The 16513-nt window shown below is 35.1% G+C and overlaps 1 protein-coding gene across 5 annotated transcripts in view; it reads left to right on the top strand.

Annotated features, from left to right (window-relative positions):
* The window catches only part of MDM1 (Mdm1 nuclear protein), a 35143-nt gene that overhangs the window by 11913 nt on the left and 6717 nt on the right, over nucleotides 1–16513 (top strand). For 3 of the 5 annotated variants that reach the window (XM_031940799.1, XM_031940801.1, XM_031940802.1), the window contains 6 exons: nucleotides 949–1113; nucleotides 6145–6233; nucleotides 6326–6425; nucleotides 14382–14420; nucleotides 14761–14936; nucleotides 16126–16428. In XM_031940799.1, coding sequence (XP_031796659.1) covers nucleotides 949–1113; nucleotides 6145–6233; nucleotides 6326–6425; nucleotides 14382–14420; nucleotides 14761–14936; nucleotides 16126–16428 — 872 coding nt within the window. The remainder of the gene's footprint in view (nucleotides 1–948; nucleotides 1114–6144; nucleotides 6234–6325; nucleotides 6426–14381; nucleotides 14421–14760; nucleotides 14937–16125; nucleotides 16429–16513) is intronic. The other 2 variants (XM_031940800.1, XM_031940803.1) reach the window with 1 other exon arrangement.

The following is a 16513-nucleotide window of genomic DNA, read 5'->3' on the forward strand; positions in this document are numbered from 1 at the left end:
TCAAGTCATAGAGAAGATGAAGGGAAGGCCCAGAATGGAAGTTTGGGGAATACAAGCTGAAAGCAAAGGAGGTTGAGAAGGTGCAGACAGGATAAATAGGAGAGAGTAATACCATGAAAACCCAAGGTAAAAGAGACTATTAAGAGGAAAGGGTTTTGAACATGTCAAAAGCTGCAGAAAGGTAAATAAAATTGTGAGAAATGAGAACAGACCAAAAAAGATAGTAATAACCTAGGAGATATAGGTTTCGGTAGAATGGTACAGTAAGAAGCCTGATTGTAAGAGGCTAAGAAATGAGGAAGAAAGGGGAGGGGAGGAGTCCATTGCAGGGGGGGGGGGGGGGATTATAGACGATCCTTTTTAGGAATTGGCTTGAAAAAAGTCATTGGATTTCACAGTTAATAGATTATTGGTAATCTTGAACACAATTAGGAAACCCTCTTTACCCTTCATCATTTTGAGAAGAAAAAAGCAAATACAGTTTATTATCTTTTAGCATTTATAGTAATTATAAGAGCCCTTAATAGTAATTATAATTTAACTATTAGTCTGAAAACAGAACAGAACACATGTATTAGCACATGCTGATCTTTGGGTATTAGCATCTTGGCCTATAAATGGAAGTATAAAGGACAATAAAAACAATTTTGTGTGCTGTCACTTAATCTCTCATCAACGTGGGATAGTGAAAAGTGTGTTCGATTCTGAGTTAGGAGACTGGGTATAGTTCCTGTCTGTGCCGTTAACTAGTTGGATAACCTTAAAGTTATAATGCTTCTCTGATCCTCATTTTTCTCATGTTTAAAATTAAAAGGGTTAGGTGTGTTATCTTTATGTTTCATTCTAGCCATAACATTGTTACATTTTATTGTTTAGTATTTAAGACCTACTTTTTGCATGATTGACTCTTGAAAATAGAAAAAGTAACTTTTTTGTTCTTATTTTAAGGTTTTTTTTAGTAAAAATAAATCTGTTCCACCTTTCAAAGTTGATGTAACTATCCCTGAAACAGAATACAAGAGGAATTTCAAAGGTTTGTCTCCAAAGAAAGAAAGAAGATATAGGAATGATTTGAAAGAGAATGAAAATCCTGAAATTGACTCCTCTGAGAAGGTATTTATCATTTCTTTTCCTTTTTAACTACCATTTTCCTTATCTTATTCTTCTTGGACATATGATGGCTTATTCTACCAGAAAAATGGTATATCATAGCTTTCTAGGAGCTATGAGTACAAATGGAATTTAAGTAAAGGAAAAAATATATATAGTTACAGGGATTGTTGTCCCATTCTTAATTTTTAAATTTATTTAGTATTTTTATTTTTTCCCAATTATATTTTAAACAATTTTTTATATTTGTTTTTAAAACTTTGAGTTCTAGATTCTCTCCTTTATCCCCACTCCCAGCCCCCATTAAGAAAGCACATATAAAGTCTCATAAAACATTTCCATAAAACTCATGTTGTGAAGGAAAACATAGATTTCCTCCTTCCCCCCCAAAAACCCTCAAGAAAAATAAAGTAAAATAACAGAGAGAGAGAGAGAGAATATGCTTTAATTTGTTTGTAGACACATGCTGTTCCATTCTTTTGAGGAAAGTTATAGCAGACAAGATTTAATCCAATTGCCTCAGTGTACACTTCATATATTTTCTTTGGAATATCAACAGTATTAATTGCACCTTAGAGAATCTTCTCTTTTTTTGTACTAAATTCATAACTATGAAAATTAAAGTGCTCAGAAATTCAAAAAGGTAAACATTATTTTGTGTGTTCTCTTTTAAATGTCAATAGTATTTGAATTTAAGCAAGGATTGATCTTAACTGAATTATTTAACTACTTTGAGCTTTGCTTAACATAGTGGTAAAGTGGTTGAATTAGATTGCTCTGTTGTCACTTCTAGCCTAACTGGTGTTCAAGGACTTTCTGTATGAAGGCTTTCTTCTAAGAAGCAATGAGGTTGCTGTCTGAAAGATAATGTTTTAGATTGAAAACTCTTGAAAAGTAGGGGTTGTGTTGTTGGCTTATATTTGTATCACCAGTGCTTAACAATGCCCAGTATATAGTAAGTGCTTAATAAATGCTTTATCTGTCTGGTTTTATCTGAATTCCACATTTCAAGACAGGGCTTCTGCAAGCCCAGCAGCTTTTCCATGGAAAAGTTATTGGGGTCCAGTTCATCAGTCAATCAAGGCAATGAAGAATGGACAGCATGAGGTTTTACATTCCCTCCAATTTTAATTCTTTGGTTATAATTCCCAATCTATTCTTAAATACCAACATTTCTCTAATTCAAAGGAGTAGCATGGTCAACTCCCTCAAAATAATGAGAACAATAAATAATGAGATTACCTGATTCTTCTTGAATCTTTTCTATTTCTGTTACTTCTTTCTGAAGCTAACTAGAGGTACAGTATAGACAGCATTCCAGGTGGGGATATATCATGCTTTTCTAAAGGTAGAATAACATTTTTGTTTTGTATTTTCAAAGATCTCAGTATGATATTTAATATATTACTCTCTTGGGGTTTAAGTAACATTTTTCTGAGGACACAGATGAATGACTGTTTCTGTGTCCCGAGTTACTAGAATGGTGGCAAGATACCTTTTAAAATCAGATTGGATACCCAAAGGAAATACAATATTGTAGGGTAGTAAACCCTATAGACTTCACTGTGTCAAGAAGTGGTCTGGTGCTTTGTTCTTGTCCCAGGAACAAATTTCATCCTTTCCTACCAGACTTTGCTTTTGCCCTTCTCCCTTCTGGGAATGCCACCTGTTTTACCTCTTTTCTAATTACTGCTCTTAGCTCCTCAAGGTCTAGCTCAATCATTAGTCATAGGATTTGGATCTGTAAATGAACTCAGATTACCTGGTCTAAACCTTCTCATTTCACAGATCAGAAGATCACATATTGAAGTGACTTGTTGTTCTAGATCTTTATCTCTTTAAGATCTTTTTGATCCATCTCATCCTGATACACAATTTCTTTACTTTGAGCTTTTACAGTGATTATTGGTGCCAGTTAGGAATTAATTAGCCATCATAGCTATTCTGTTTTTATTTCAGAATGTTATTTAAACAGCCATTATTTTACAAGTCATTTATTAATTTTAATGATTGAAATTATGTATTTCAATAATCATTAATGTTATTAATAACAGCATATTGAGATAGTGATTTAAGACTTACAAAGCAGTTTCCTCATAACAACTTTATACTATAGGAAATGAGTAGAATTTTCATTTTATAGTTGAGAAACTGATAATCCAAAACATTAAATAATTTGTCCATGTTCACACAAGTAATTTAAAAAATTCCATCTCTGCTTGCTGAAATCCTTTTTCCTCAATGCTTAGTTCAGTTGTTATGCAAGGCATGGTGGAGAAGATACTTCCTTAACCCTCATGGAGTTTAGTCAGGCTGGGATTGATGGGGATATAATCTCTTAAAATTTCAGTGAATCTGGGATTTTATTCATGCTGATATTCCTTTGAAAAGATATAGCTCAAAACTCATCTATACCTTTTCCTCATTTGTGATTTGTCTCCATGTCCTCCCAAAAATCCTCCTTAGTGTTCTGCAAGCCGCCTTTTAGGTCTTATACAATTTTTTATGCACCAGTGTAGCACTAAAGATATTGAGTGACCTGTTATCCTTCAAATAACTAGCTCATCTCCTTTTCTAATTACCCATTTCCATATTATTGGTAATATTCGTGGAGTTAACATGTCTCCCTATTATTATGTGGGTCACTGATAATTTGAGTCTTCATCCTCATGGACATGCAACAAAAAAATATTAAAAAGAATATAAGAAAAGTAAAAAATGCTCTGTAAAGTTAAAAGAAGAGAAAGTAGGGGCAGTTAGATGGTGCAATGGATAGAGCACCAGCCCTGAAATCAGGAAGACCTGAGTTCAAATGTGGCCTCAGACACTTAACATTTCCTAGCTGTGGTGACCCTAGGCAAGTCACTTAACCCTGATTGCCTCAGGGGGAAAAGAGAGAGGGAGGGAGAGAGAAAGAGAGGAAGGGAAAAAGGAAGGGAGGGAGGAAGAGGGGGTCAAAAGAGAGAGGGGAAAAGAGAGAGGGAGAGAGAGAGAGAAAGCGCTCAGCCTTTACTTTCCTTTAAGACTTAGCTCAGGAACCATCTCCTCCATGGAGAAGCTTTCTTGATTCTTTTCCCCTGGACCCCTGGCTGACATTATTGTTGTTTTTATTATCCATAAATTTTCCTTATCTTGTATTTTGCTTTTCTGTGTTTTCCAAGATCCCTAAACCCTTATCTGTGCACTAGCTGTATTCCCTTAAAAGTCATTCAGGTTAAAAGCTATTTATTGAGTGCATACCAATAGCTGTAGTAAGTGATGGGGATAACAAAGGCAAAAATGAAATAATATAATGAAATAATGAAATAAGCTTTTAGAAGCTTAGATTCTTTTAGAGGAGACTTTTAGCAATGTAAGTCAATACAAAGTAATTTCTAGGAGGCCCCAGGGAGGCACTAGGCTCTGGTTGCTTAGGGGATCAGGAAAGATTTTCTACACAAGGAGATTGTATGGGGGCCGAATTTTTAGGCATGATGGATATCTTGGGCAAAAGGCACATTGAGGACAAGGAGCATCGAGAAAGCCATGAGGGAATGAAAGGAAATAATGTATTCTAAACCTAGAAAGGCAGTGTGGAGCTAGCTTGGCAATACAAGCTTTTTTGAGGGAAGGTACCTTTTGGTTTTGTCTTTATATCCCAGAAAATAACTGCGTTGTATGTATTTAACAAATGTCTCTTAAATTGAAAGTTGAGGATAGATATAGAGAGTAGTCCAGTTTGACTGGTGTGTAGTGCGTATAGAAAGGTAAAGTGCCAGGCCATGAAGTGCCAAGAGATGGCCTTTGGACTTCCTTTGACTGGCATTCAGAGCTATTAAAGCAGAAGGATGATACAGTTAGGCAACTCCTGTTGCCTAAGGAGTACTTCGGGAACAGGTGAAGGAGTTGGATGGTGAAGAGTGGTTAGGAAGCTAATGCAGGGGTCCAACTTGGAAGCTACAGGGGCCAATACTAGACTATCTTGGGTCTGAGAAAGGAGATAATGTTCTTGGTAATTATTTCGTTTTGGGAGAAGGAAGTCAAGATTACTTTGAGGTTGGGGAAATATGTGGTGCTTTTAAAGGAAAAAAAAAAGGAAATCTATAGCAGTTGGTTTTGAAGCAAAGAAGATGAGTTTGGCTTCCTAATGTTTACTCCCATTTCATACCAAATGCTTTTTAAGAACCTGCTCTAAATGTAGGGCACTGTTCTAGGAAATACAAACACAAAAAGCCTTTAATCCCCTTTCTCTGGGAGAGTACTTGTTCCTGGGGGATTTGGAGATAAGGCTAAGGAGATAAAAGATTACTTGGTTAGGAAGACTGCACTAATATCTGGGGAGACATTTGGGGAACTAAGAATTTAGGTTGACGACCACAATGTGTGATTTTTGCTTGTGGCCAAATTACTTGAAGCTAAGCCGGGATGCCACATTTTCAGGGAACATATTGAATATTGATGTTAGGAAGGATGTGTGTGCAATCCTGTAGACTCTGCCTTGAGATTTGTGTTATCTATAGGGTAGTGGGTGAGAGTGATGAGAGGTCTGACTTAGTTTTAACAATTCATAATTTTCTATGTAATTTCCATGGTGGTTTAGACACATTTTTCATGGGTGTATACACACACACACGCATGCATGCATGCAAATATATAGTCTTTTCTACAAAAGATACTAAAGCAGCTTGTTACTCTTACTTTAAATACAAGGGTGAAAATAGTAGAATTGTTAAGATATATAACAATACTCAATTGCAAGCTATTGGTTTTTAGGTGTTCTTTGAAAACAACAACAACAAAAATTATATTCCATAGCTTTGCTGTGTCATAAAATGATGCTATATTCAGAACTACATATTGGAAAAAATCACTGACTAGGATGGTTTTAACAACTTCATGAAAAACAAACTTCACAGTTCTGTTTGGTATTGGTGTTTAGGTTTAGTTCTTGAATAAATAAAACAAACCAAATCTGTCTTCTTCATATAGAAATATTATGATGTAAAATCTTTTAAAATTTCTAATCCAAAAAATACTAACACTAAATTATTTCAGTTTCAGAGTAGTAATAAAGAAAATTCATCAAAACAAAGGGAAGAAGAAATGGAACTAAAAGACAAAATCTCTCCCCCAAAATACCAAAGGTTTGGGCATATGTTTTGGAACAAAAATATCATGGCTTTTAGACCTTCAACTTACTAGCAAAATGTATTCACTCTTGTTTTCTTTAACCTAGGAAAGCAAACACTGAATATAGAGCTAAATTTTTGTCCCCATCTCAATATTTATACAGAGATGGTGCTTGGAAACGTGTAAGGGAGAATACGCTAAATCAGGTGAGTATCTCTAAGTTCAGGTTTTCTGTAAGGATCTAGAAATGTTGCAGTCTTCCAAAAGTCTTTGTGTTTGTTGATGGCATATGGAATGAAAAGTTTAGGGGCAGAGAGAGATCTTAGTGGATAGAGCACTATCCTCAGACGCTTGAAATGACTAGTTGTGTGACCCTGAACAAGCCACTTAAGCTTCATCCCCTTCCTCAAAAAATATCCCATGTGATTGGCAGGTTTGGACACAGGGATTTAAAAATATTCTGAAGCCCTTTCAACTTCTTCTACTCTTCTAGGTTCTTCCATGTCCGAGTGAATTTAGTTTAGATAACCTGCCCCTGCAGGTTAATTAGTGTAGTCATTATTTGTAGAGACTCCCACAGCTCCAATCAAACTATAATTAAGTCTTTTGTTACATGGTGATGCCCACTAAAAATGTCATGCTTAACAGTTAAGAGAAACCAATGGAGTTGTGAGTCTGGAGCAGGGAATAATTCTTTTGATCTGAAAAAGGAATATAGGCTGGGGGTGGGTTGTAGAGTTACTCTTAGAATTGGAAAAGTGACAAGAAGCCACATAGAAGCCAGTAGATAAATAGTAAAAACATTAGGCTATGATATCATTAGGATCGTTGAAAAAAATTAGCTTTTATCATAACTGCCTGATTTTATTTTTCAAATGCATGCAACGTTTTCAACATTCACCTTTGCAAGATCATCTAAAATTTTCTCTCTCCTCCCCGCCTCCCCTAGACAGCAAACAAATTGATATAGGTTATTAAACATGTAGCAGTTTAGTTTAGAGCAGGAATTTATTGGCAGAGTTACTAAAATAGGTTATCATTCTGAAAAGGGAAATAATTCTGTCCTGCAGAGGGACGAGAAGGGGCAGTTTGTCCCAGGCTTTGTGCTTTTATTCCAGTTCCTGTCCCTCTACTGTTATAATAGCTGGGTCCTTGAAGAAGGTGGCTTTCTCAGCTGGAGCTAATCAGCTTTCATACTTGTAGTTGGTCCTTTAGAATGTAAGCTTCTTGAGAATAGAAATTGTTTCATTCTTTGTATTTATATACATACTATCTAGCAAATCTTTGATGCTTAATAAATGCTTCTTGATTGATCCTAACATCTCTTATTATTACTAAAGGTTACATATAATCCTCAAGAGTTGCATTTCACGAAAGGGTAATGTCTTTCTATTCAGACTTTCTGTTATGTTATTTTGGACTGGATTTAATTTTTTAAAAATCAGAAATGGGGGATGAGTTGTAGAGGAGGAAGGAAACTGAAATAAACTTCTTATGTTATCTTATTTGAATCTCACAATAACTCTTTAAGTAGGTACTTTTATTATCCTCATTTTACAGAATAGGAATATGAGTCTGAGAGAGGCTGACTTGTATAGATGATGATGTTTTTCAAGAGTTCATAGGAATGAGACACTTTAGGTAGGCTGTGTGGGTTGGGAAAGTTTTAAAGAAGATTTAGGAAACCCTCCTCTTCCCTTTCTCCTCTTGGCAGTCTGATGAAACATATGGACCTTTTCTCAGGAAATTGTTTTTAACTGTGCAAAATAAAATACATAGGATTGCCCCCCAAAAAAAAAAAAAAAAAAAAAGATTATATTGAAGTAGTTCTCAGAATATTTTTAAAAATCCAGGACCCCAGGTTAAAAACTTTTGTTCGAAATTCTGTAGATTATTAACTTGAGAGAACCTTTCTGATCTCTTTAGGTAAAATAAAATTAATGAGTCTATTCAGTTCCCAAATTTATATTTTCAGGAAACTTAGAGGGAGTTAATTTTTAAATAAAGGACCAATATCTTTTATATTTTCTGGAAAGGAGAAGACTCCCAATATCTTTGTATTAATATAATTTATTCTTTTTTTATCCTTTTAATGAAGATTTCTGAGTGGGTAGAAAATCTTGATATTGTAGTAATTGCTGTCCTTAGTGGTTTTAAGAAACAAAATATTTTATCAGGAACTCCACTGATTCACTGATGAATGCAGGAAAGATTTATTTTACATTCTTGCAAGGCACATCTTTGAAACTCCAGAGGCAGTATTTTATTTCCTATCGGGAAGCACAAGTCTCTCCCCTGATTCCTCATTAATTGGATGTTATAGAAGTTACCCAACATGAATCTTTACCCCTCATTACATAGCCAGTCCCTGCCGCAAAGGAGTTTCCATTCTAGAAGGGCGTGTGTGTGTGTGTGTGTGTGTGTGTGTGTGTGTGTAAAAGTAACAGAGGAGGACTGCAGGCAAAAGATTCTTTTCAAATCTCAGGCCACCACCCTTCATTACAAAAGTCAATCTCTGCCCCCAAGGAACTTATTTTCCTTTGGGAGAAGTTAACCTCTATCCTTGATTATTCTGTGATTCTCTTGTAGGTTTTAGTTTTCTAATTTAAATTTCTTTTCTCAATTTAATTTTCATAGTTGTGGAAATCAAAATGCCCATCCATTTCTCACAGTGGTTATAAACATTTTAAGTAAATAGTATACTTTCATGTTTGTCCCAGAGGCTGTTAAGGTGAAACAAAATAGAAAAGAAAATTAATTCTAAAAAGAATAAAGGTAGAAAAGGAGACATTTATTACCAGGAATGAGGCTATGAAGATGGAAGAAATTTTAGCTCTGTTGACTCTCATGTATATATAAAATGTCAAGTTATTTAAATTACATGTTTTTATTTGCATTTAATTTGTTCTTTTTAACTTTTTCTTTTAAACATGGATTTTTTTCAAACTGCATTTTAATTGATTTGATAGTTGAAAGATTAAGGCACGAACAGAAACAAACATAGTTTATTTATATATTATTTATATATTGGATGTAAGCAGAATATGTTGGACAATCATGAAAATTATTGGGTTTCTTATCAGAATTTTTAGTAAAGCTTTTAATTCTTCCAATATAATTGGCTGTAATTGAAAAGAACACAGCATTATTGCTTTTAGTTCACCTAACATATTTATTAGAACAATCACAGAATCATAGATTGATTGGACTTGAAAACATCTTGGTGATCCATCTGTAGATGGATACTATAGTACCTATCTCATGGGGATGATATGAAAGGCTTTCAAATGAAATAATGTATTTAAATAGTTTTTTGAGCCTGATTACCACGATGTCTGTATCATTATAGTCCAATACCAAGCAAATTCTTTATTTTAAGTAATAGCTTTTTATTTTTAAAATACATGCAAAGATAGTTTTCAACATTCATCCTTGCAAAACCTTGTGTTCCAAATTTTTCTCCCTCTCTCTCCACCTTCCACCTCCCTAAACAAGAACTAATCTGATATAGGTTAAACATGTACAATTCTTCTAAACCTGTTTCCACATTTATCATGCTGCACAAGATAAGTCAGATCCAAAAGGAAAAAGCAAACAACAAGATGAAAATACTACATTGTGATCCACATTCAATTCCCACAGTCCTCTTTCTGGATGCAGATAGCTCTCTCCATCACAAGTGATTTGGATTTAGCTTGATTCACTTCATTGTTGAAAAGAGCCAAGTCCATCACAGATGATGATCACATAATCTTGTCTCTGGGTACAGTGTTTTGGCTTTGCTCACTTCACTTAGCATCAGTCTCTCCAGGCCTTTATGAAATCATCATGCTGATTGTTTCTTATAGAACAGTAATATTCCATAGCATTCATCTATCATAACTTATTCACCCATTCCCCAACTAAGGAACATCCATTCATTTTCTAGTTCCTTGCCACTGCAAAAAGGGCTGCTACAAACATTTTTGCACATGTGGGTCCTTAGAAAAGCATATTCTTAAAACTGAATATGAGTGTTTCTCCAATGAGCAGAAAAACTTTCCAGGGGTTCTTCTGCTTCCTTTGGATATGTGCATTCTCTAGAGATTGAACATGATCTTTATTCCTTTTCTTTCCCCAAGGCTCTGTTCCAGGGTTTTGAATATATTTCTCCAGTTGCTTTAGTAATGCAAGACTTCCTTCCTTCATTTTTTTTAGTTTAAATAGGTTAAGAAAAAAAAAAAAAAGACTTGCCAAGTGCAGTCCTCCTGACCGGAATGATAAATATAAAAATAAAGTGGTAAATGTAGTTATAAATTTCTGTACAAAAGCACCATATTATTCTATTTGGATTTAGTATCTTTATTTCTTTAGATTCTATTCTTTGCTGTGATAAACAAAGGTAATTTTAAAGCTCTTAAAGGGTTTTTTTTTTGGTGGGGAAAATGTATATTCGAGACATTTTTTAAAAATGACTCAGAATATTATTTAGTGATAAACCAACAGGTGGCAGTGTGATGCTAACAATTAAAGGATTTCAAAGAATTGTAAAGTTCCTAAAGTCATTTTTTATTTAAAAGGACACAACTCAAAGTTCACTGCAAATTTAGTAGGAAGAACTACATTATGAACTTTTAAAAAAGTATCATTTTTATGGCCTCTCCTTTCCTGATGCATATATGTTTAATCCCAAATCACATACTATGAAGAAATAGGCTTCTTAAAAGATCTCACTCTTCAGTTCAGGAATTCAGAGAACATAGTTTTGCTCATCAGGAAGTTGATAGAGGTTGGGATAGTGGCATCTAAAAGCTGAAGATTCTTTTTAGTAAGTATTAAAATATGTTCTGTGTGCAATGGAGGAAGGAGATATAGAAAGGAACAAAACAGGCCCAGCCTCTTGGAATTTACCATTTAGTCGGGGACAGAAAGGACATTCAGTTTGGGATTAGAAGGACTTTGAGTCTGGGACTGCTGCTGTTGGGCAGGTGACTTCACTTTCCTAAACCTCACTTTCTTTATAAAATAAAGATTAGTATAATCAGGACTGTTGTAAGAATCAAAAAAAATCAATTGAAATAATGCTTTACAAAACCCTAAATTGTTGAGAGTGGTTGTTACATGTATTAAAGATAAGAAATTATATATTGGAGATGAAAAGTTTTGGCATTTCTTTACTCTGAACAGATGGAAATAGGTAATCCTGGCTTAGCTAATAGATATGAAAAGAACTGATCTTGACTAGAACAGGTATTCTTAGCCTGGGAAGAATAGAAGGAAGGAAACAAAGATTTATTAAATACCTACTATGTACTGGACATTGGATTAAAAAGTTACAAATAGTATCTCATTTGACCCTCACAACAATTCTGGGAGATAGGTATTATCATCCCTACTTTACAGTGGCAGAAACTAAGAGATTTAATGACTTGTTCAGGATCACATGGTTAATAAGACTCTGAGGCCAAATTTGAATTTGGTTTTCCACTCCCAGTGCTGTATGCATTGTACCACTTATCTATCTATAACCACAGGTCTTGGGGCAGCAACTTTATTTTTTCAGTATTTTAGTAACTTTATTTCAATGTCGTTTCTTTTGTAGTCATATAAATCATAAATCATCCAATCATTAAAAACATTATTCTGAGGAATCCATAGGTTTTACCCGACTGCCTAATGAGAGTCCATGCCACACAAAAAAAGGATTAATAATCCTTGGGCTAGAATAATGGGTTTACTAAGGAACAATATAAAATTTTATATGAATTCAAAAATATATATTTCCCAGAGTTGAGGTAATATGTTTAGATAACAGTTTCTCTGGAAAGCAACTTGGTTGAGTATTAACATGAATCAAAAATGTGATGTTGTCTCCCAAATCCCTTCTATGCTGTTTGGTCATATTAAATGCTGCCTAGTATTTGGGATGAGGGAGATGATAATCCAGTCATGCTTCCCTGATTTTGACCATGTTTGGGGTAAAATATTCAGTTCTTAAAGCCACCTTTTAGGAAGAGCATTGATAAGCCGAAGAGCATGACCCAGAAGATGAAACACTTTTCTTCCTTTTTTTTTTTTTAATAAAAGCTTTTTATTTTTCTTTTTATTTATTTATTTATTTTTATTTTTATTTTTTTTATTTAATAGCCTTTTATTTACAGGATATATACATGGGTAACTTTACAGCATTAACAATTGCCAAACCTCTTGTTCCAATTTTTCACCTCTTACCCCCCCCCCCCCCTAGATGGCAGGATGACCAGTAGATGTTAAATATATTAAAATATAACTTAGATACACAATAAGTATACATGACCAAAACATTATTTTGCTGTACAAAAAGAATCAGACTCTGAATTATTGTACAATTAGCTTGTGAAGGAAATCAAAAATGCATGTGTGCATAAATATAGGGATTAGAATTTAATGTAATGGTTTTAGTCATCTCCCAGAGTTATTTTTCTGGCATAGCTAGTTCAGTTCATTACTGCTCCATTAGAAATGATTTGGTTGATCTCGTTGCTGAGGATGGCCTGATCCATCAGAACTGGTCATCATCTAGTATTGTTGTTGAAGTATATAATGATCTCCTGGTCCTGCTCATTTCACTCAGCATCAGTTCGTGTAAGTCTCTCCAGGCTTTTCTGAAATCATCCTGTTGGTCATTTCTTACAGAGCGGTAATATTCCATAATTTTCATATACCACAATTTATTCAGCCATTCTCCAACTGATGGACATCCATTCAGTTTCCAGTTTCTAGCCACTACAAAAAGGGCTGCCACAAACATTCGTGCACATACAGGTCCCTTTCCCTTCTTTATAATCTCTTTGGGATATAATCCCAGTAGTAACACTGCTGGATCAAAGGGTATGCACAGTTTGATAACTTTTTGAGCATAGTTCCAAACTACTCTCCAGAATGGTTGGATTCGTTCACAACTCCACCAACAATGCATCAATGTCCCAGTTTTCCCGCATCCCTCCAACAATCATCATTATTTTTCCTGTCATCTTAGCCAATCTGACAGGTGTGTAGTGGTATCTTAGAGTTGTCTTAATTTGCATTTCTCTGATTAATAATGACTTGGAGCATCTTTTCATATGACTAGAAATAGTTTCAATTTCTTCATCTGAGAATTGTCTGTTCATATCCTTTGACCATTTTTCAACTGGAGAATGGCTTGAAAAGCTTTTTATTTTTCAAAATACATGCAAAGATAGTTTTCAATATTCTCTTTTGCAAAACCTTGTGTTCCATATTTTTCTCCCTCCTTCCTTCCCCCTCCCTTAGATAGCAAGAAATCCAATATAGGTTAAACATGAAGCATCTTCATGCCATATATGGATTGGTTAAGGAACTGGGAATGTTTATCTGTGACAAGAGAAGATTTGGGAGCAAGATCATCCATTAAGCATTTACTAAGTGCCTACTGTATGTCAGGCACTGATCTAAGAGCTGGAGATCCAAAAACAGAAATGATACAATCCCTGTCCTCAAAGAGCTTACATTTATTATAAATGTACCAAGTAAATGCAGGGTATATTTGGTAGGAGTAGGGGGAGGCAGCAGCAGCTAGTTCCTCGTTTTTGAGATGGCATTTGAATCAGCCTTTAAAAGAAAATAGGGTTTCTGAGTTGCAGAGGTTAGGAGACAGGACATTTCCGGCATTTCATCCTGTCTTTATGGAGGCACAGTGACAGGAGATTGTATAAGGAATGGCAAAATGGCCAGTTTGATTTACCTTTAGAGTGTGTGAAGAAGAATGAACAGTTTATAAGAAAGCTGGAAGTAGTTTGGACCCCCTTTCCCAAGGGCTTTAGAAGAGTAAATAGAAGAGTTTGTGTTTGATCTAAGGGATGTAAGGGTAAGGGATACTTACTGCTAGTTAAATTCTCCTACAGTGAATGTGTATGTGTCTCAGAAGGTAGGAGTGGGGTCATTCAAAGGAAGGCTGAGCAGTGGAGAAGGGTTGTTGTAAAGAGGATTATGAATTGGACTTAATGACCTTTGAGGGCTTTTGTATCTGAAATTTGGGAGAATTGAGAGAATAGCGTTGGGTCAATTTTGTGCGTACCTAAAAGTAAGCATGATGATGTCTAATTAATTGGTTTCCAGTAATGATGATATAGTATAATTATACTGATATATTTCAAATGTGTTTTCTATATTCCTCCTCCTAGGGTTCTCAAAACACCCTAAATTCCCTGTGGTATGCTGAGGTTGGTTGCTTCTGAGTTTTTGAAAAATCTAATGCCTAGATTATTTGTGCAAGCTCCGACTGAAAATAAAATAAACTCAAAAATTACTATATTCTTAGTTGCTATATAATCTCCCTGCCTGCTGACTGAATGACTAGCACTGTGCTTTAGCTTGACTTCTGATTTCTGCTTCAGAATGCATATGGTCATGTGAATGTGCTTAAGATTTTTTTCCCCCTTCATGTTGTGGCCTAATTTGTGCTGTGGATGTTCAAGATTGTCTGTCTTGCGCTTTTTGATATTTGCAAGAAAATCTGAGATTTCTATGGAGACGCATGACATCTGGATTCTTCCTATGTAGGTTAAAGAACTTCGAGAGAAAGCCGAGTTTTACAGGAAACGGGTACTTGGAACACATTTTTCCCGGGATCATCTGAACCAGATTCTCTCTGATAACAATTGCCTATGGGATGTCTCTTCTGTGTCCAGCTCAGAAGGAACTATTAGTAACAACATCCGAGCCCTAGATCTTGCTGGGTGAGAGTCCCTTCCTCTTTTAGAATAGTGAAATAAATCTTAAAAAATAATGGAATAATGATATCAGAAAATGACACCTATCACTCAGACTTCTGAAATGTCAATCAGTTACTAGACTAAAGTTTTGTCTAATTTTTTTAGTGCACAGAATAAAAACTATGTGGAAGGGAAGACATGAACTTAATGCATTTCTTTTGGGAATTTTTTACAGTTTGAGGAGTGAATATTAAGGGACTGTTTCTAGAATATATGCTAAAAAGCACATTGAAAAGTGAAAATCACTCTAATATCTTATTGATTTCAAAGTAAATACTAATAAATATGTACTGAAGAAAAAGTATCTTAGGAAGTAGGAGCAAATAAACTTGTCTTTGTTCTGTTTATGATGAAGTTAGTATATCTGGTATAGATGATGAAATTTTCTTCTCATGTACTGGATAAGTGCAGAGTCTCTTTGCTTTATATGATTGCTGATTTAATGATGTTTTTAAGTGTTCACCCATCTAAAGGAGAGTTTACTACTTCACTGGATGGAAGTTTCCTTATTTTCAAACAGAGTTGTACTTTTAAGTGAGCACTTGGTATGTGAAGACTGAGGAACAGTGCAGGTGGCCATCTAGGATACTTGACTAGCTAGTGCCTGTGTGCAGCCAGCTGTCAGGTGTGGGTTTTGTGGGCTTTGTGAGCATAGCTTCCTGAGTGTATTTTCTTGTAATTGCAACTGCAACATAGAACTATTTGCTTTATATATGAATTTTGTGTAAACTCCAAATGAGTACTATCATTTACTTTTTTTTTTTTTTTTTGCTGAGGCAATTGGGGTTAAGTGACTTGCGGGGGGTCACACAGCTAGGAAATGTTAAATATCAGAGGTCAGATTTAAACTCAGGTCCTCCTGACTTCAAGGCTGGTGCTCTACCCACTGTACCACCTAGCTGCCTTTCATTTACTATTCTTTAAAGTGAACCTATTTGTATGTGTTATTCCTCTTGTTATATCCATTGCTGTGACATAGGCATTGCCCATGCACATACATATACATATGTATATATATGTATTATTTATAGATATAGCTCTCCCTAAATCCTATATATTTATGGATAATGAAGGAAAATTAGCTGGAATAAAATTACTTGAAACTGGAGAAGCTATGATATTAGTCTATAATTAATTTGTTTTGGTCATACAGAATTCCTACTGGTCCTAAGACATTACGGAGCCATGATTCCAAAAAAAAGGCAGAAGAAAGTCCACCTTTGGCAGCACAGTGCCAGAAAGATGCCACAGAAAAACTGGGAGTGTCAGATGTTCCCACGCTCCCTGTTAGAAGAAAACTGGCTTGGGATGAAGGTAGCACTGATGATCAGATACATAATCATGAAAGAAGAATGGAAGAAGAAAAAAATGAGGGTAACAAGCAGGATGGTGTAGAGGAGACCAAGGAATTAGAAGAAAATGATGCTGATGCTAAGAGAGACAGGAGCCAAGAAGGGTGAGGGTTTTTTTTAATTTGCCTAGGAAATCCCTTTTTCTATATATTGGACTTTATAATTAGGTACTTAGTTTGATGATTAGTC

This window comes from Sarcophilus harrisii, chromosome 5, assembly GCF_902635505.1.
Source record: "Sarcophilus harrisii chromosome 5, mSarHar1.11, whole genome shotgun sequence".
In the NCBI taxonomy this organism is placed as follows: Eukaryota; Metazoa; Chordata; class Mammalia; order Dasyuromorphia; family Dasyuridae; genus Sarcophilus; species Sarcophilus harrisii.